We start from the raw sequence: 22327 nt of genomic DNA, 5'->3' as shown, positions 1-22327 counted from the left end.
ATGAATAAATTCATAGGATAGGAATAAAATAATATTTTCATTATCTAAATCCACTAAGATTCATCTAGGAATAAATCCACAAAAATCTATAGGATATATAGATAAAAACTTAGATTATTTTTCCAAATATAACTAGGATTCATCTAGGAATAAAATCCATTTAAATAAGGAAAGAATCTAATTAATCCGTGATTTAATTCATAATTAAATCTCATATAATATATAAAATCACAAACAAAAAATTTAAATCTCATTTCTAAATTTAATCTTGAATTATCTCCAAAATTAATTCCAAGGGTTAGTAAAACCCCAATTCAATTTCGGAAAGCGAAGTCACGAGACGAGACAAAACGACGTCACGCATAGGGAAACCCTAATCTTGCGTCGTCGTGCTCCCACTGAACCGCAGCCGCCGCTGGGCTCCAACTCATCTCGCGAGCTCACTGAGCGTGACGCCTCCGACGCTGATGCATCGACGTCGCTCCGCCGGTGCTGTACTGCACGATGCCGACGCTGCTGTCGCCGCGTCGTCGCACCCGCTGCACACCGCTGCTGCCCTGAAGTCACTGTTCTCACGCCTTTCCTGCAGTCGCCGGTGCCGCTGGAGTTTCTGCTCGCTGATTGCCTGCCCGGCGTCGCAGCTGCTGCTGTCCGGAACTCCGTAGTTGTCGCGCTCCTCCGGAGCTGCTGTCACTGCGGCTGCTGCGTTGCCCCTTCTCCGCGGCTGAACTGGCATAAACTCAAACATAGTTATTAACTTCGACGTGTATAATGGCAATCGAAAAAGACTATGTGACATGGCAAGAAGAAGACTTTGAAGATGCGACCATCAAATATAGTTATTAACTTCGACAACAAGATGAATCTCAATTTGGAATGCTCGGTTTCATAGAACGATGTTACCATGTTCAGGCTCGCTGAAAAAATGTGCGAGGTATTGCGACCTTCGTAACTCGAATGACTCATTTTTAAATCAACAGTACTTACTTGGATCCTAAGTTCTTTTCGGGACGTTTTGAATAACCATGAGCCCTTATCAATTTAAACACCTTGGTTGACTGACAATTTGCATGTGATGTCCCTTATTTCTTTTCCAATATCGAGTCATGACTCACTTGGCTTGAAATTTGTGTTTGCCCTTGTAACTTTGGACCTCTTGCTTGAGTAGTATTCTTTAATTCGTCATTCATAAGAACGATATTTGATTTTATGAGCTTCTATCATTGAACTTCATTCCTAAAGTTGTTTGCAATCATGACCTTCAGTATGATCACATCTCCAGACCTGTTTTCTTCAAAAGATGGAATATTCTTTTTGGAATTTTTGTTCATCTCTTCATTTCTCCAGTTCTTTCTTGCAGGAGTGAAATTCTTTTTAGCTCAGTGATTTTTCTTTCTGCAACACCAAGTTAAGGCTATGATGTTCTCTTCTTCGTTAACGGGTTTGATCGTGTTAATTTTCTGAAATGTTCCAATCACTTTGAGTTGCCCTCAACAAACCCGTTGAACCATTATTAGTGCTACTTCATGACATTTGCCTATGTTTCTAAACTCTGCCACGACTGATTGTTTTAGGCCTTGACATGTTTGAACTATATCATTCATTCCTGTCCGGAATGTTTGCAAATTTTGATCGGGCAGTCTACTATGGAATTTGAGATTTATTGCAGTTTCATCCTGTTTTCATGACCTACCTTATGTTCTTTCGAGCTCTCGTCAGAAGTAAATTCTCAAGCTCTATGGGTTTTACTTGATACCTCTAAACCATTTAATTCTCAGAATGGACGAGTTAAGTTCAATGGAACTTAGTCCTTGCTTAGTTTCAAACCAATTGTCAATGATGAGATTTGAAAGTGTCAAGCTAGAAATGTTATTCTGGTTTCCTTGATTAAGTTTGGAGCCTTTCCGATGAAAGACATTTTGTGGTGCTTCTTTGAGTTGAAATCGGTCCATATCCAAGTTAAGACTGTTTGATTAAATTTTGAGTTCTTAATACATATTCTGAGTTCTTGATGCGACACGGCAAGGGAAGGCGAAAGCTTAAATCTTTTAAGATACACGTGGGAAATAAGTTTTACTGACAGACACGCGCTGAAATGATACTCCAACAAGAGGTGTAGACATGACCAATAGAACGAGACGAGAAATATTTCGCATTTACGAACTGCTTATATCGAGCTGCTAAGAAATTGAATGTCGTGTTATGTACATAGATCATAGAAATCTCTCGAACTTGCTCGAACGTAGAAATCGTACTAGGAGAACTTAAGTTAGTTGTTCATGATCTGCGAGTTATGGCGATGGGAGATATCGACGTAATCTTAGGAATGGACTGGTTGACCGCGAACTTTGCGACGATTCGTTGTAAAGAGAGGCAGATATCCCTACAAGCTCCGGGTACGGAACCCATCGTGTACCACGGAATCTTGATGAACCGGAGAACCGCCATAATCTCCGCGTTACAAGCCACCGCGATGGTGAAGAAAGGACGTCCTGCCTATCTTGTCTATCTCCACGGATAAGAGAAGGAGGAAAGGAGGATCAAAGACGTCGCTGTCGTACGAGATTTTCCAAACGTTTTTCCCGAGGTGTTACTTGAACCACCGCCGGATAGGCAGTTAGAATTCACGATCGACCTTGAACTTGGAGCCGCACCTGTATCCAAGGTACCGTACCGAATGGCGCCTAAGGAATTGAAGGAACTCAAGATACAATTGCAGGAGCTCATGGACCTAGGTTTCATTAGGCCTAGTGTCTCGCCGTGGGGCGCACCGGTGCTCTTCGTCAAGAAGAAGGAATGGTCAATGAGAATGTGTATCGACTATAGAGAGTTGAACAAATTGACCCTCAAGAACAAGTACACACTGCCGAGGATAGAAGACCTATTCGATCAACTCCAAGGAGCCGGCGTGTTTTCAAAGATGGATTTAAAGTCCGGATACCACCAGCTGAGAGTTCGAAAGGAGGATATACCGAAGACCGCATTCCGTACAAGATATGGTCACTATGAGTTCGTCGTGATGCCGTTCGGTCTAACGAATGCCCCAGCGGTATTTATGGACCTGACGAACCAGGTATTTCACCCATACTTGGATAAATTCGTCCTAGTATTCGTAGATGACATTCTAGTCTACTCGATGAGCGAGAAGAAGTACGCAGAGCACCTACAAATCGCGTTGGAGACGCTAAGGACCGAGAAGATGTATGCCAAATTCAGCAAGTGTGAATTCTGGTTGAAGGAAGTGAACTTTTTAGGACACATTGTGTCGGCAGAAGGAATCCGAGTGGACCCCGCCAAGGTTGAGATGGTACAACAATGGAAGTCGCCTTCGACACCAAACGAGATTTCCTGGGCTTGGCAGGATACTACTGAAGGTTCATAGAAGGGTTCTCCAAGATAGCGAGACCGATGACCCAACAGCTCAAGAAAGGAGTCAAAGTGAACTGGACGCCGGAGTGTGAAGCGAGCTTTCAACTCTTGAAGGAGAAATTGACCACCGCACCAGTGTTAGTTGTGCCAGAGCTTGGAGTGAACTACGTATTCTACACCGACGCTTCGAAGGTTGGATTAGGATGTGTTTTGATGCAGACCAACAAGGTGATCGCCTACGCGTCACGACAATTAAAGCCACACGAGTTGAACTACCCAACCCACAATTTGGAGTTAGCAGTAGTAGTGCATGCCCTAAAGATTTGGAGGCACCATCTCTACGGAGTTAGGTGTGAAATCTTTACGGACCATAAGAGTTTGAAGTACTTCTTCGAGCAGAAGGACCTGAACATGCGACAACGGAGGTGGCTCGAGCTGGTGAAGGACTACGATTGTGGCATCAACTACCACCCTGGCAAGACAAATGTAGTGGTAGATGCTTTGAGCCGTAGAGACCATTCGCAACTCGCTACTTTTCTTACCGAAGATGAAAGTTTGGTACGAGAGTTGAGTAAATTGCGAATAGAAGTAGTAAGGCACCCGAAACCGTGAAGGGCCGAATCGCCGCTTTAGTAGTAAAGCCTAATCTAAGGACGAGGATCGTTGCAGCACAACGGATGGATGCGAAGTTGGAGGAGATTCGAGTCGAAGTAAGAACCGGTGAATCCGGAAGTTTTAGCAAGGTTTCCGACAACGCCCTCGTCTTTAAAGGGAGACTGTGCGTGCCGGACGACGAGGGACTCAAGAACGAGATCATGAGTGAAGCTCACGAAACCCCATACACTGCTCACCCGGGGAGTACAAAGATGTACCAGGATCTGAAAAAGTCCTTTTGGTGGAACGGCATGAAGAGGGATGTCACGGCATTTTTGGAGCGCTGCTTAGCCTGCCAATGGGTGAAGGCCTTACATCAACGACCGTATGGGAAGTTACAACCGCTAGAGATACCCGAGTGGAAATGGGAGCACATCGCCATGGATTTTGTGACGGCATTGCCAAGGACCCTAAAAGGGAACACCGCGATCTGGGTGATTATAGATCGACTTACCAAGAGTGCGCACTTCATACCGACTCCTACAGTAGATAGCAAAAAAGACGTATCTATACTTTAGATCCATTCAATGATATACCACACCAGTGTCACTAGTCATTCTCAAGGTAAAGACGACTTTCGGATGGACACTGCAACCTTTCACGATAGGTAGCCAAAGCCTATCTAGGTTGTGAAAAAGTTTTACTTCTACAAGGTACCGGTTGGGCCACCTACTGTGATGACCTGTTCCACGACCCAACCTTCAATGTAGAAGACTTAGACTGATTTTGCTTTCCGACGCTTTAATTATACAATTTAATATATAATTAAATACGGTCAATACCCATTAAAGTAAAATACACAGTATGAAGAAAATATTTATTATTCTCATTAAATGAAGAGTGTTTACAATATACAAGCAATTTATCAAATTCAAAATAAACTCAAAAAATGCTTTTTAGTATATATGTTCCAACACATAGATCATAGAAATCTCTCGAACTAGCTCGAACGTAGAAATTGTACTAGGAGAACTTAAGTTAGTTGTTCACGATCTGCGAGTTATGGCGATGGGAGATATCGACGTAATCTTAGGAATGGACAGGTTGACCGCGAACTTTGCGACGATTCGATATAAAGAGAGGCAGATATCCCTACAAGCTCCGGGTACGGAACCCATCGTGTACCACGGAATCTCGATGAACCGGCGAACCGCCATAATCTCCGCGTTACAAGCCACCGCGATGATGAAGAAAGGACGCCCTGCCTATCTCGTCTATCTCCACGGATAAGAGAAGGAGGAAAGGAGGCTCGAAGACGTCGCTGTCGTACGAGATTTTCCAGACGTTTTTCCCGAGGTGTTACCTGGACCACCGCCGGATAGGCAGTTAGAATTCACGATCGACCTTGAACTTGGAGCCGCACCTGTATTCAAGGTACTGTACCGAATGGCGCCTAAGGAATTGGAGGAACTCAAGATACAATTGCAGAAGCTCATGGACCTAGGTTTCGTTAGGCCTAGTGTCTCGCCGTGGGGCGCACCGGTGCTCTTCGTCAAGAAGAAGGAAGGGTCAATGAGAATGTGTATCGACTATAGAGAGTTGAACAAATTGACCCTCAAGAACAAGTACCCACTGCCGAGGATAGACGACCTGTTCGATCAACTCCGAGGAGCCGGCGTGTTTTCAAAGATGGATTTAAAGTCCGGATACCACCAGCTGAGAGTTCGAAAGGAGGATATACCGAAGACCGCATTCCGTACAAGATATGGTCACTATGAGTTCGTCGTGATGCCGTTCGGTCTAACGAATGCCCCAGCGGTATTTATGGACCTGATGAACCGGGTATTTCACCCATACTTGGATAAATTCATCCTAGTATTCGTAGATGACATTATAGTCTACTCGAAGAGTGAGAAGGAGCACGCAGAGCACCAACAAATCGCGTTGGAGACGCTAAGGACCGAGAAGCTGTATGCCAAATTCAGCAAGTGTGAATTCTGGCTGAAGAAAGTGAACTTTTTAGGACACATTGTGTCGCCTTCGACACCAAACGAGATTCGGAGTTTCTTAGACTTGGCAGGATACTACCGAAGGTTCATAGAAGGGTTCTCCAAGTTAGCGAGACCGACGACCCAACAGCTCAAGAAAGGAGTCAAAGTGAACTGGACGCCGGAGTGTGAAGCGAGCTTTCAACTCTTGAAGGAGAAATTGACCACCGCACCAGTGTTAGCTGTGCCAGAGCTTGGAGTGAACTACGTAGTCTACACCGACGCTTCGAAGGTTGGATTAGGATGTGTGTTGATGCAGAACAACAAGGTGATCGCCTACGCGTCACGACAATTAAAGCCACACGAGTTGAACTACCCAACCCACGATTTGGAGTTAGAAGTAGTAGTGCATGCCCTAAAGATTTGGAGGCACCATCTCTACAGAGTTAGGTGTGAAATCTTTACGGACCATAAGAGTTTGAAGTACTTCTTCGAGCAGAAGGACCTGAACATGCGACAACGGAGGTGGCTCGAGCTGGTGAAGGACTACGATTGTGGCATCAACTACCACCCTGGCAAGACAAATGTAGTGGCAGATGCTTTGAGCCGTAGAGACCATTCGCAACTCGCTACTTTTCTTACAGAAGAGGAAAGTTTGGTACGAGAGTTGAGTAAGTTGCGAATAGAAGTAGTAAGGGCACCCGAAACCGTGAAGGGCCGAATCGCCGCTTTAGTAGTAAAGCCTAATCTAAGGACGAGGATCGTTGCAGCACAACGGATGGATGCGAAGTTGGAGGAGATTCGAGTCGAAGTAAGAATCGGTGAATCCGGAAGTTTTAGCGAGGTTTCCGACAACGCCCTCGTCTTTAAAGGGAGACTGTGCGTGCCGGACGACGAGGGACTCAAGAACGAGATCATGAGTGAAGCTCACGACACCCCATACACTGCTCACCCGGGGAGTACAAAGATGTAGCAGGATCTGAAAAAGTCCTTTTGGTGGAACGGCATGAAGAGGGATGTCGCGGCATTTGTGGAGCGCTGCTTAGCCTGCCAACGGGTGAAGGCCTTACATCAACGACCGTATGGGAAGTTACAACCGCTAGAGATACCCGAGTGGAAATGGGAGCACATCGCCATGGATTTTGTGACGGCATTGCCAAGGACCCTAAAAGGGAACACCGCGATCTGGGTGATTATAGATCGACTTACCAAGAGTGCGCACTTCATACCGATTCCCATAACCCAGGATCGGATAGGCTAGCTCGGATCTACATGCAAGAGATCGTGCGATTACATGGAATCCCGGTGACGATTACGTCTGATCGTGACCCGAAGTTCACCTCGAAGTTTTGGATTAGTCTACAGCGCGAGCTTGGAACACGCCTAAATTTTAGCACGTGTTTTCACCCACAGTCCGATGGACAATCTGAAAGGACGATACAAACTCTCGAGGACATGCTAAGGGCCGTGGTGCTCGACCGAGGCGGGAGTTGGGAGACCACACTACCTCTGATCGAATTCGCTTACAACAACAGCTTCCAAGCAACGATCGGCATGGCGCCGTATGAAGCACTATATGGGAGGAAGTGTAGATCTCCGCTTTACTGAGATGAAGTTGGCGAACGAAAGGCACTTGGACTCGATGCAGTCGAAGAGATGGTCGAAATCGTTCGACGAATCCGTGCGAGAATGAAGGAAGCCCAGGACAGACAAAAGTCATACGCCGACGTCCGACGGACGGACTTACAATTCCAAGCCGGCGATAAAGTTTTCCTCAAGATATCCCCGTCGAAAGAGATAACGCGCTTTGGGGTTAAAGGGAAACTGAAGTCGCGTTTCATCGGACCGTACAAAATTCTTGAAGGAGTAGGACCCGTAGCTTATCGATTAGCGCTGCCACCCAGCCTTGGGAATGTGCACAACGTCTTTCATGTGTCGCAGTTGCAAAAATACGTGTTCGACCCGAAGCACGTGATTCGCTACGAGGAAGTTGCCGTAAACCCGGATCTGAGCTACGAGGAGCAACCCCAGATGATCTTGGATCGGAAGGTTCAGACCTCGAGAAATAAATCTACTGCCTTCTTGAAAATACAATGGAGAAACCACGGGCCTGAAAAAGCCACGTGGGAGCTTGAGGACAAGATGATGGAGCTATACCCGGAACTCTTTCCATAAATGTACCAAATTTCGGGACGAAATTTCTTTTAAGAGTGGTAGGATGTAACATCCCGGTTTTTCGAACCCTAATTTAGAGCCCTAAAAATTTATTGATGACGTGGGAGACGAGAATTAATTGAGGAATGAATTTATTGCATGAGTTTCTTTGACCGAGTCGAGTCTAGGGTTTGCGTTGGAAGTTTGAAAAGTCAAACTTGCTGAATATATGATGTGGCATGTGATTAATTAAATTATGATGTGAATTATTTGTTTAAGGGTGGGTGAGAATATTAGGGAAAATTTCCATAAATACTAGCCACATAAATTTTGAGATTTTCAACCCCTTCACTTTTGGAGAAGGAATTCTATTTTTCCCGATTTAATTTAATTCTTGGGATATTTATCTAAATTAAATCCAAAACTCAATTATTCTCTACTTCTTATTGAGAAAAATCGAACCCTATTGTTTTAAGGTGATTTTCAAAAATCACCTATTCTTGGGAAGGAAGAATTTATTTTATTGATCCCTTATTGATTTCCTTTCATACCTTAAATTAAATATTCTAGCAAATCTTACCATACCTCAAGGAGATCTTGCCATATCTTATTTTAGTTAATATTTTAAACCCATTCCTTGTGGGAGAAGCAAAACTAATGCCTATTTCCATTCCCCAATGGGAGGATTTTTATTTTTATTTTACTCCGTGATATTTTATTCCACTCCGTAAAATATACCAAACGAAATCTTGGCTAAATAAGAGCCATATTTTTCGAAAACTTCATGCCTTGAACCCTAGCTCACTTTTTTTATTTCTTCCTCCCTACTCCACAATATTTTATTTAATTGTGTAGAATCAAATCTTCCCAAATATTCTATTTTATTTACCTAGAGATTCTATTTAACTCTATAAATAAGAGAAACCCCTAAACCCTAGCCATCAAATTTTCGACCACCACCCAAAGTACACGCCTCCCTCTCTTCTCTCACTCTCTCAAATTTTTCTTCTTCTATTCTCCAATATTTCGTCATCTTTTGGAGAAGAATTGAAGTTTAATTCAAGAATCTTGAAGAACCAAGGCTAATACTTTGATTTCTACCGTTCGTTTTTCTCAAAAAGGTATTCTCGTATTCATCTTCTTCTTTCTAACCGATTAATCGGTATTCTTGAGCCCTCATGCATCTGGATTGAGTGAGAAAAAAACGTATGCATGTGTGTATGTGTGAAAGCGTGTGTGTGTGTGCATGTGTGTGTCGTGTGTGTGTGTGTTTGTGTGTGTGTGTTGGCAAAACACTTGTAACAGCCCGCTTTCCTAGGGTACAATAAATGCGGCGACTGCTACCAAAACGGACTTAAAGAAATGAATGAAGGCTAGGGTTCCAATTAAAGAGTGTTGACCAAAAGATTTGAAAGAACTATCAGAGTGTTTAAAGCAATAACTTAACCTCGAAACTCGAATAAAAAGGAAGGTGTAATAAATGACGTTCAACAATGTCAAGAGTATGACATAGTTTTTCCAAGATAAAACCACAAGATAGTCTAAAGCCTCTGACTCGAAAGAAGAGTGCAACCTATCCGAAATAAGCATAAGTGTATCAAACTCAGCGGAAAACGACCAAGAGAAAGAATAGCTATGTATAAAGACACAACTACGCTTGATGTTTCAGATATCCATCTTAATTAATTATCATGCTCAACACCCGCCACCGCTCGTCATCGTTCAACCTGCACATAAGGAAAACACATGCAGGGCTGAGTATTTTGAAATACTCAGTGAACTCGTTGCCAAAACATTTTACAAGTTATGCCACCCTTACCAAGTGAACTCGAGTTTTACAACTTATCAAAATAAAATATCATCGAGTATCACAAAATATTTTCATAGATTGGCCAATCAAAATAACTCCCCATTTTCTCATCAAATTCCACATCCACATATCACAATCTTTCCATGGTGCGACGAAAGCGTGGCCACGCTTTTCGCCCACGAGACCGGCCGACTAGTTAGGACGGCTCCCGATCCCCTCGTGTACACAGCCTGGTAGGGTTTGCGGCCCATACTCAGACCCGAATTCGTATATCATATCCATAGCCCTATAGCCCAATGGAGCGAACTCACAAACTAGGCATCAGGCACACAATCTCACAATAAAACAAACATAGGCATGGCATAACAGTTAAACCACCCTTATAGCTCCGATAATTATCTTTGACAAAATAAAAGAGAGTTTTTGAGAGTAAAGCCCACCTCGACTGCTTAGATTTCAAGTAGTTTCGCTTTTCCGTTATCTGGCTTCGCAACCGAGGTTTCACCTTTAAATTCACATAGGCACATATTCACAAATTAGCTTCAATTATGACTCTTAACTTATGCATGTCTCGTTACTTCCCTCTTTCCCATCGATTCACCTTAATCTTCATAACTTATAATTCCAAGTCACACTCATCATAAATTACTAATTTCAAGTCACGCTTAGCTTACATATTTTTCTTAGCATCTCAACCCTAGATCTATCATCATATGTCATACAAAAGTATTTAGCCATCAAGCACACACTACACAACACACACTCACACGCATAACACACACACACGGCACACACACCTCACACACTCTCGGCACACACACACACACATGTTCCCATATCCCTTCTTATCCCTTTTTCACTCAATTAATATGCATGAAGGTTCAAGAACACCGATTAAATCGGTTGGAAGAAAAAGAAAAGAAGGGGTAGAAGAAGAACAACATAACTCTTAAGCAAAAATACCTTTTTAGAGAAAATCAATCGGTAGAAATAAGGTAGAGACTTGGTTCTTCAATATCCTCGGATTAAACTTCGATTTCTTCTCAAAAGATGAAGGATTTATGGAGTAAAGTGGAAGAAAATTGAGAGAGTATGAAGAAGAAGAGAGGGGGACGAAAATATGAGGGGGGCGAAAATAATGAACTAGGGTTGGGGTCTTGGCTCTTACTTATAGAGTCCAATAAGATCTTTAGAATATTTGGTAAGATTCTATTCTCCACAATTAAATAAATAAATATTATGGAGTAGGGAAGAAGAATTAACAAAAATAGAATAGGGCGCAAAGCATGGGATTTTCGAAAATTATGGCTTCTAATTAGCCAAGATTTCGTTTGGTATTTTTCCGGGGTAGAATAAAATATCACGGAGCAAAATAAATAAAATAAAAGAATTCTCCCAAATCTTGGAATTAAAAAGAGGCGTGTACTTTGCTTGATATATAAGGAATTGGATTTCTTTATTAACTAAAATAATATATGGCATAATCTTTTGAGCTATGAAGAGATTTGGTAGAATATTTAAATTCTAGGTATGGAAAGAAATCAAATAAGAAGTCAAATAAAATAACTCCTTTCCTTCTACATGTGATTTTCGAAAATCACAAAATAATAGTGGCTAGTATTTTTGGAAATTTTCTCTAATATTCTCACTCACCCTTAATCAAATAATTCATCTCATAAATTAATTAATCACATATGCCACATCATAATAGTCAACAAATTTGACTTTTCAAACTTCTCAATGAAATAAACTCATGTAATAATTTCACTTATCAAATAATTCACATCTTCCACGTCATCGATAATAAATTTTAGGGCTCTAAAATTAGGGTTCTAAATTCCGGGATGTTACAACACTCATGTGTGACATATGTTGATGATAGATCTAGAGTTAAGATGCGAATGAAATTTATATGATGAACATGATTTTGATTGGTGATATTAAGATAGATCAATGGAAAAAGGGAAAGCATTGAGACATGCATGTTTTAGGAGTGGATTTTGGAACTGATTCATGATATGTGCCTATGTGATTAAAAGGTGAAACCTCGGTTGCGAAGCAGGATAACAAAGGGAAAAAACATACTTGAAATCTTATTTCAGTAAGGCTTAGAAATATGCGGACTGACATTGCAACCTTTCACGATAGGTAGCCAAAGCCTATCTAGGTTGTAAAATTCTTCTTTTTCTTTTGCAAAGCATTGCATAGATCTGACTGTGTTACCTTAAAGTGGATGACGCCCACAACCGGTCTACTAAGCAAAAGACTTAGGTTTTGTTTACTTTTTATGCATTTAAATGTTAATAAAACATCTTATAAATGCACAAGCAAACACAATGTAATAACAATACTGATTCTATTCGTGTGAAACTGCTCGAATAATACTGAATCGGGTTAAAAGTGGATTGTAGAGTTTTTGCATAAAAAAACAAGATTTTATTCTCGCGAACTTGTTTTTCAGTATACCAACCCTAACAAAATTGGCCTTACATTGGTTTTATACAAGTTCAGCACGGATTTAATGAAATACTCTCTCAAACCCACTCAAAATGTTCATCTTTCATTTTTAGTTAGTCTCACTCAAGATGTCTACATTTAATATTTAAAAATAATTCTCTCTCTCTCCTCTTTCCTTATTAAAATATTCAACTTTTTTTTTCTTTACTTACTCCACTTAACAACTTCTCCTAAAATTTTGTACTCCCTCCGTCCCATAAAAATTGAGTCGTATTCCTTTTTAGTCCGTCCCAATAAAGTTGAGTCATTTCTTTTTTTAACAAAAGACAAAACATCTAATCACTCTTACTTTATTCCATCATTTACTTTACACTCTCTTATCTTTCCTACTTTTTTCATCTCTCCTATTTATTTAATATAAATTCTTAATCTTCGTGCCCAAAAGTTTTGTCTCAACTTTTATGGGACGGAGGGAGTATCATTCAAGAATGTGGACATCTTCAAGGACGAAGGAAGTATTAAACAAAGGTGGTGAAAAGAAGAAAATGGAAAGTGGTTCGAATAAACATAATCGAGACAACAAAGGTAGAAGAGTAATTTCAAATATCGATATGCCAAAATAAAAAGCTTTACAGAGTTAGAAGGATCAAAAGGCGAGAGAAAAGAGTGATAAACATTGTTTTAAGTAGGAAGTTTATAGTATGAAAGAGCCACGTTCATCATTAGCTTCCGCAGTTGTGGTTTCTTTTAATGGCCTTGCCTGCATAAATATGTGTATATTAGTATTACTTATTTAATCAACCAAAATAAAAAATTTAGCTAAAAGATTATATAAAGAGTGTAATACATTGCTTGTAGCATGGCTGAGTGAACGCTGGATCCAAGGATTGTGGGGGAGGCTCCACACCAAATTTCATTTCACAGCTCATATCTTCAAAGTCTGACATTTCAAATAAATTTAGCATTTCACATTTAATCAAGTTCATATTTTGTGGCAATAATTCATGTTTATTTACTGCCTCTAGTAGTGTTAGTATTTCCTCAATCTCATTTAGACCATTTCCAAGAAAAAGGGTAAATGGAGAGGTAAATGAGAATAACTACCATATTTATCTCTTCTTTTTTTTAAATCATACTCTAATGTATCTTTACCTCTTCTTATTAGAAAGGGTAAAATGTTAGTTATGTTTATTTGTTTTTTTAATTTACCTTCTTTCCTTGAAATACATTATTTTTTAAGAAGGTATAATTACCTTTTTGAGAAGGTAAATGAGAAATATACCTTCTCAATTTAACTTTCTCCCTTGGAGATGCTCTTAAGATGACACGTTTTCCTCTTAAGTTTGTCCCAAATAAGATGATACATTGCCTTTTTCAGAAACTTTGTCTCTCCAATTAATACACTCAACCACTCTTTCTCACTCCAATTAAAATATTTATCTTTCTTTCTCTCTCTATTTTACTAATACTTACACCCACTTTTTATCTCTCTATTAAACACATTAACCAATACTACATCCATCCCCCAAATATCGTCTCACTTTGTTCCGGCACGGATTTTAAGGAATGTAATGGAAAGTGAGTTGAAAAAGTTAGTGGATTGAGGGTACTACTTTTATATATTAGTTTTATAATTAAATATGAGTAGAAATGAGTTAGTGGAATATGAGGTCCACTACCAAAAATGGTAAAAAGTGAAATGGGACAAACTTTTAAGGACGGATGGTGCATTTCTTTTTGGTTGTCCCAATGCATCAAATAATTTTCTACATTCTTTTTTGTTTTCTTTCTTATTTATTACTCCATTCATTTTTAATTCTTATTTATTACTCCATCCATTCCACGGCGGTAGTGAAGGTGAATCTTTTCGGCACGCGATTTAAGAAAAATTGTATTAAGTGAGTTAAGTAAAGGAAGAATAAAGTAAGAAATGAAAAAGATAGAGAAATAAAAAGAGAGTAAAGTAAGTGAGTAGAATTGTGTTCACTTTTACTAAAAAGTGATATGACTCTAATATTAAAAAAGTGCCAAAATGATAAAAATGACTCAATTACTATAAAACGGAGAGAGTAGTTATCGCTTGTTTACTTTATTTTTTTTATATAAAAAAAATAACATAATTTACTTAAATATCTGGACTATAAACACTAACTTCCCATTTAAGCTACTATAATCTTGAAAATGAACTACAAGTATTTATTTAATGGATACATAATCTGGAAAATTTACTACTAGCATTTATTTAATGTATATGCAAGTCACATGTTTCTCCTAATTTCATTACCAAGTGGAGCATTCAAAGAATGTGCACACACATATATATGAGTGTCATTTGTGCGTGTCATCAGTATATATGCATGTAAAATGGGGTCCTCCATTTAGTTTCATCATCTTAAATATTCCGAGTTACCAAGTTGTAGTGCAAATACTGTTTCTCGATATTTTCCACAATTATATATGCATCATTATCAAATAATCAATAGTAGTATAAAAGAAATCTATAAAGTCCCATCCTATATATATGCCATATGAGATTGTTTCAAGACTTTTATAACGGTTCATTTATCTCTATATACCAATGTGAAAATTGTTAAGACTATTTTGTTTCATTTGTCAAACACCATCTCTCAAGATTAGGTTGTGATTATCTTTTTCATTTATCAACGCACCCTTTCAAATCTTTCAAGGTGAACAAATCTTGATGACTTGCTTTTGTTTTTATCAAGTTAGACTACTCTATCAAATTAACTCAAATTTAAAATTTAGATATACTATTAAATCAGTCATTTTTTTTTCATTTTAAAATAAAATAAATTGGCAAAAGTGGGTAGAGTGAGAATTGCATACTGGGGACCATAGTGATGGGCATTCCAAGGGAGTCCTTAATGAACGATTGAGAAGGCATCTTGCAAAGATTAGTGCACATTCCTACACAATTTGTCTCCTCCAGAAACCTCCATTTTTAAATTAATAATATTAGATTCAAGTTCTTGAAATAATCGAGACATAAAATTATACTATATCAATATTTGTGTGCCAAATTACCTGCATTTTGGCACGTACACAACATTCTTCTCTTTTCTCCCTTCAAACTCTGATTCTTTCACCTATAAAGACAATTAACCCATAAAATATCTAAAACGAATAATGTAAGATGTATGACAGTAAATAAAAATCCAAATACAAATACATGCAATCAACAAAAAAAAATATAATTTTATTTCTTATATGGGATAAAATATAAATTAACAGAAAACTCAAATTGAAAATATACCTGGCAAGGACCAATTAGCCATGCGAAAAAAATAGTTGTGAAGACGGCAAAGAGCTCTCTTGAAAATGTGGACGGTGGCGCCGTTTTCTTTATCTGCTTACAAGTTTCATCTTTGAGTTTAAATACATGTATATCTAATAGTACAAAACTAGATCGTAAAATAAAAACGGAGAATAAAATAAAATTATACGGATGACATTTTTAGGTCATCGTTGGTTTCTTAGTCCATTTAAATAAAATATGACCTAAAATGATCTAAAAAGACATTAAATCCGAATTCTACCAATGACCTAAAACTTATTAATAATGAACTTTCGTGTTTTTGGTTAATTACTGACCTTCAGATCGCATAATCTTAGGGGCATGATTTGGGCTGTATTTCAGTATTAAGATGTATTTTTGTTTTGATCATTTTCCTCTATAAATATATTCAAATAATTGCAAAATTTAAAATAATATTTTCCGTAATTTATAAAAGTGCAAATAATTTTGAAGTTGTCTCTGTATTATAGACTCGAGAATTGGAATGCAAAATTAATATTCATGGAAAAGATGTATGTATTATTCAAAATTATTTAAGAAAACGGGCTGATTGTTTTTCGTTATCTACAAAGGATACATTGTCTCCAAAATAAGTACCCACCCTTCCACTCAAAATGAACCACTTTCTTTTTTATATTTACCTCTATTAAGATGATTAATTACTAAAATTAAAAATACTTTTTATCTTTACTTTATCTCCAGTATGTTGCTTTATTTTCTTCATTTAATATAAAATAGTATTGTATAAAATCACATATTATCTAAGGAAGAGGTCATTTTTCTTGGGATGGAGGAAATATTGCATTGAATTACATTTATTATTATTCAATTAATTACTTTTTTATGTACAATGCTAGTTAATGGATAGGATAATGCTATGTGGCCATAATGTGGCCAGCCACACAATGGCATTTTTGTAAATAATTATAGTAGTTAATGTAATAAAATAATAGTAATAGTTAATGCTAAGTTGATTTTACACAATAACCCTTTTCCACTATTTCGATAAATATTAAGAGTAGTAATGACAAATATATACACCATTCTCTCACCATAATAATAATGACAAATATTTATTTCCAAGAAAATTAATGATAAGTCTTTAAATTATGTACAATCTTCAATACTTTAAAACAAATATATATGGATATATTAGAAATAAAATCATATTGTATGCTTGCATATAGTTGATATATTTTACGCTAAGTTAAATAAGATTAACTAATCTTGTACACAATGTTACTCCTAGCTATTCTATTTTGTTAGCCATTTTTCGTGAATATGCAATGATATTATATTGTATTGCATATCATAAAATTACTTAATATTATAATTGTATCAAATAATCGAAAGTTTAATTTCATTTATACATGTCACATATTAATATTATAAATAATTGGTATATTTAAGATACTACTAGAATATTCCCACAATATATTATGTAAAATATATAATATTATTACGTTAAAAAACTACTAGAATATTATTTAACCATCATTATTGCCAAAATAACTATCATATGACATAATACAATTATATACCAATAACTAAACTTAATAATAATAATAATAATAATAATAATAATAATAATAATAGATAACATGTAAACTTATATGCAACACATCTAAAGGTCATGGTACTAATAGGGTGAGTTTGGCCATAAATCCGTAATGATATATTAGTAGCAGTTTATTAGTTTCATATACGCATTATTTTTATATTTTTTTTAGTAGGTATTATTATATACCATACCTTATTTGAATATTATGATATTACTTTCTATTGTTAGTTAACATTCTCATTACTAATATATGAGGGTATATTAGTCTTTAAAAAATTGTTACTCTCTAGATACATAAATTTCAACAATTAAACATTAATTACACAGAATTTTAATAATTTTTTAATATTATGGCGGGCATAATGTGGCCATTTAGCACTACTCGAATAGGATATTGAAAATAAATGGGTAAATTTCCTAAAAACATCAAATTTAGTGAAATTCTAGTCAATCGTGCAACTTTAAAAATTATATAAACTTTGATAACTTTCTCAATTTTCTATAATTTCGTATTTGGAAAAATTTATGTGATGCGACAAGCAAAAATTACTATGTAGACAAAATGTTAGATCATTTAAATGAGTCATTTACTACACTTAGTCAAAGTCTCATCTTTAATTTATATATTACGCCAAGAAAACAAGACACATAGCATCTCGAAAATTTCATTCATGAGACAATTAAGAAAACTAATCAAAGTTAGTTAACACAGTGTATGATTGATCTTTTTAAAAGTTGAGGAACTTACAAATTTAACCAAATTTAATGATTTTTCTTTTTACAATTTATAATTTATGTTCTTTTTAACAGTGTAAAAGTTAAAGACAGAATCCTAACCCAACAGTGAAATTATAAATAAAATGGAAAATAGTGTGATCAACTGCAGGATCGATATGAATGCACACAAATAACAAATTAAAGTGCTAATTAAATAAATAAACAAAATAGAGTGAAAATTATTGTTTAACATAAGACGTCAAATCCATCAAATATTTTTTACCATGGAAAACTCAGCAATAATTGAGATTTGAATTTCAACTCAAATCCACAATTAATTTCTTTAGTGCTACTTAAGCATAATAAATCAGATTAAAATATAATACTGTAGTAGTAGAATAAAAGGTGATGCAATGGTGATGAGAAGATTGTGCAAAGCTGAATATTATAGTCAAAATTGGAGAGTGAAAAAATACCAAAAGAAGAAGCGGAGCAGGGAGTGCCGCTTTAAGCGTATCAATAACAACTCCTTTCTGTTGGATTGGATCGAATCTTCGCGACGCCATTGTTGCTGCTTCCACCAGTCCTTCGTAGCCTTCCTTGCGGCTTCTCATCCCTGAGCATTAGATATTCAATTACATATTTATCGATTGCAGATCCGATTTCAATTTTCAATTTTGAAATAAAAAGTACCTGCTGCGGATTGTAAGCTTTGTGAGAGATAATTGATGGCGAGACGATCGAACCAGTTATCGTTGTAGGAGGTTTTGGTTGATGATGCATCCAAATTGTGAGGGTGTTTGGCTACTGATCGAGGCCTGTGCATGGCGATAATCCGCCGCTTCAATTGCAAATTAGTAATCTTATACGGCTGCGCCACCACCAACGGCGTTGCTTCCATGTGAGAGAGAGAGAGATGCAGAAATTAAATGGTGATGATACACAAGAAGAATTGTAGAAGTAGAAAAGAGGTGATGTATATAATTAAGCGTGCAGTGATACATTGGGTGATTGGCATCGTCATTCTCAACGAATTTATTAGTATTTCTTTTAATAAATTCGGCTTCCAACTTCTGTGTCCCTCCAAAGATGCTCTTTTCGTCTTCTACTAAAACTCTAAAAACCAACCACACTTGCTATATTAATTTATTTCTTACTCTTCAGGTGTTTATCATTTATGCAATTTTAATCAAACCGGTTTTAGATTATCCTATGTCTATATATATGAAAGTGAGAAAATTATACTAATATCTTTACTTTTATATAATAATTTTATAGTTAAATATGAATAAAATAACTAGTAGTAGTAATATTTTTGCAAAGGAGACATTTGTCTGTATTCGTGCACAAACTATAATGACATGTGAATTTGACTAGTCAGACCTAGCTAGCCCATTAAAATTGGGGAGTTGGTAATAAACACCCATCATGATTTACTGTTTTTACAAAATTGGAATATTGGAAAAAAGCTCCTAAGCTCAAATAAACTACTTACTTTATAAATTTTAAGAAAACTAATGGAGTTGAGTTATATCGAAAGTGAGCTTGCATATACTCGCTCACACACAATTCAAATTAAATTGTACTCCATGAAATAAATAAATTACTAGTACAACATAATTTTGTACTATAAGATACTCTCTCCATTCCTTGTTAATTGGGCTATTCCTTTTCAGCATGAAAATTAAGAAAATAAATATTTAATATGTTAAGTGATAAAAGTATAAAGTAGGAAAAAGTAAATTAAGAGAGAATAAAATGGAAAAGAAGATTGTTTTAATCAAAAATAAAAAACTTCATTATCTTAAAATTTTCTAAAATACAAAAATGATTTAATTAACGATGAATGAACATATTAGAAACAACCAAATTACATCATAACAAATTATTTAAAGATAATTAATTTGCAATTGAAACAATATGCAGTATTACTATTGGGGCGGCCGTCTAGGCTACAAAAAATACATTAAAAATATACTCCATCTCTTCTTTATAATTTGTTACTATTCCCTTTATAATTTGTTACTATTTGACAAGTTTTAAGAAATATAATAGAAAAGTGGATTAAAAAAGTTAGCGGAATATAAGTCCTATTTTTATACACTAGTTTTATAATAAAATGTTAGTGGAAATGAGTTACTGAAATGTGGATCCACTATCAAAAATGATAAAAGAAATGTGACAAATTTTTAGAGACTGACGAAAATAGAAATTAGAGACAAATTTCCTGGGACGCGGGGAGTAATATTACTCTCGTAGCACATTTGTTTCTCTTAAAAAATTGTTTATGTAATTTGATGTCTCAGTATAAAATTATGCTACAAACATTTTTTTCCCACATTCTCCTACTGGGTTTTTCAATTTACTAATTAGAAGTACTATTATTTTTGAGTACGCAAAACTTGGTTTTTGTTTTAGCATAACAAATTATTGAAAATTTATCGAGACAGACAGTTGCTCTTTTTTTTAATTAACAATGGTTATCCATCTACCACATGATAATTCGAACAATACCCGATCTATTGGTCGGAGGGAAAGCGTCTTACAACTGAGACGCGTTTCATTTTCCGAGATAGTTTGCCTCTTAAATAAAAATGGATGCTATCAAAAGAATATAATCATGTTTACCCATTTTGCAGTTAGTAGCACATCGTTTATTGTAGAACGGCGGGAGTACTTTTTGAGTTTATAGTACAATATAATTTTTTACAATTATATTTTTATGCTTTTTTCTTTTTATAAGTTTTTTAATAACCTCAAATTTGGTTTTATATTACTGCCAATTTTAAATACTCTGAATTGTTACCACCTATATAAATCCAAAAGTAATTATTAGTTTGATAACCTCAAAAGCAACTGCCAGTTACAAACTGTTTCATTTTTGATAAAACTCAAAAGAGGAGTAGTTTCTAAAATAAAAAATAATAAAATTATAATAATAATTTTCTTAAATCAAAATAATAAAATTTAAATATAATATTAAAGTATATTAATATTAAATCTAAATAATAAAATTAAATAGATATATAATTATATTTTTAATAAAATCAAAGTATAACATTTTTGTAATTTATAAATAAAATAAGTACTAGTTTTTATTAATAAATTTAAAATATAATATTTTTTTCAATTAATAAAAATAATTAACATGATTAAAATTGTTTTAGCAGATAGCACAAACCCGAGCCTAACCCAATCCAATCCTACCTAACCCAACCCGTTATCTTCGGATTCTTATTGGGCCGACCTAATAAGGACCCAAATCCTAAATGTGTGTATTCATATCGGGTTAACTTTGTCAGATCAAAAATTGTCAGCCCAAAATTATAGGCTTGAAAAAGGTTTGGACATGGTAAATTCTATGCCCTATAAATAATCTGACACGAATCTGCACGAAGTTAACCCGATATGAATACACACATTTAGGATTTGGGTCCTTATTAGGTCGGCCCAATAAGAACCCGAAGGTAATGGGTCGGGTTCCATAGTAGTGGAGTCATTTTTCCATTTCGGAATGTTCCATCATATTAGAGTCATCTTCCTATTTAGCAAAAAGTAACACTTTTTTCCTCACTTAATCTATTCCATGGCTTACTTTATTCTCTCTACTTTTCTTTCTTTCCTACTTTATTATCTTTTCACTTCACTTATTATATTTAATATTCATTTCTTAATCTCTGTTCCAAAAAGAAGTGACACTATTACTATGAAACGGAGGGAGAAGAAGAAATTTGGCTTAACAAGGTAATATTTTCTTTCTTTCCTTGAATTTTCGTGTTCAAGGTATCCACGAGAAACCAACCCAATAATATTATTATAATAAATAAGCGATGAATTGTGTCATTCTAAAATATTGACCTCAACAACTCTACATTTATTGAGGTCATTAATTTTATATTTAGTTAGTTTTTAGCAATGCTATAAAAACTGGATCGGCCGGTGAACTAGTGAGGCTACTGGTTCACTGTTCAACCGGTCCAACCGGTTCAATCACTAGTCGAACCGTTTTACCTTGCAAATATAAAATTAAATATACTCTTACAAAATATATTAAATTTAGTGAGTAATATATTACCTAATATTAACATATAACAAAAACATATATTAAACATTTTAAGTAAATTAAATATTAAGAGTATTTAAAGTAAGTGAATGGTAAATTTTAAATATTTATTAAATATATAAATTTTTAATTAATGTAGCCAAAAAAAAGTACATATTTTACATATAATAAATAGATAAAATTCATATTATCTCAAAATATTTATGTGTTGAAATAATATTATAGACAATATATAAAACTAAACATCAATTTTTAGTTAATTTGAATAAATATATACTATAATAGTATTATTAGTTAA

General features: G+C 35.9%; 1 protein-coding gene across 1 annotated transcript; it reads right to left on the bottom strand.

Moving 5' to 3' along the window:
* Positions 1 to 12921: 12921 nt before the first annotated feature.
* On the bottom strand, positions 12922 to 18958 carry D27 (beta-carotene isomerase D27-like protein). Its single transcript, XM_048100458.2, has 7 exons — positions 18660 to 18958; positions 18443 to 18582; positions 15647 to 15739; positions 15418 to 15479; positions 15220 to 15326; positions 13220 to 13312; positions 12922 to 13132 (listed from the first exon to the last, which is right to left on the bottom strand). The coding sequence occupies exons 1-7, from the start codon at positions 18865 to 18867 to the stop codon at positions 13095 to 13097; spliced, it is 741 nt and encodes a 246-aa protein (XP_047956415.1). The 5' UTR covers positions 18868 to 18958; the 3' UTR covers positions 12922 to 13094.
* Positions 18959 to 22327: the final 3369 nt, after the last annotated feature.

The sequence above is a fragment of the Salvia hispanica genome, chromosome 2 (assembly GCF_029641045.1).
Source record: "Salvia hispanica isolate PSC_SH4W2 chromosome 2, Shi_PSC_v1, whole genome shotgun sequence".
In the NCBI taxonomy this organism is placed as follows: Eukaryota; Viridiplantae; Streptophyta; class Magnoliopsida; order Lamiales; family Lamiaceae; genus Salvia; species Salvia hispanica.
Note: the sequence above shows the minus strand (reverse complement) of the source record. Positions and strands in the feature narration are given on the sequence as shown.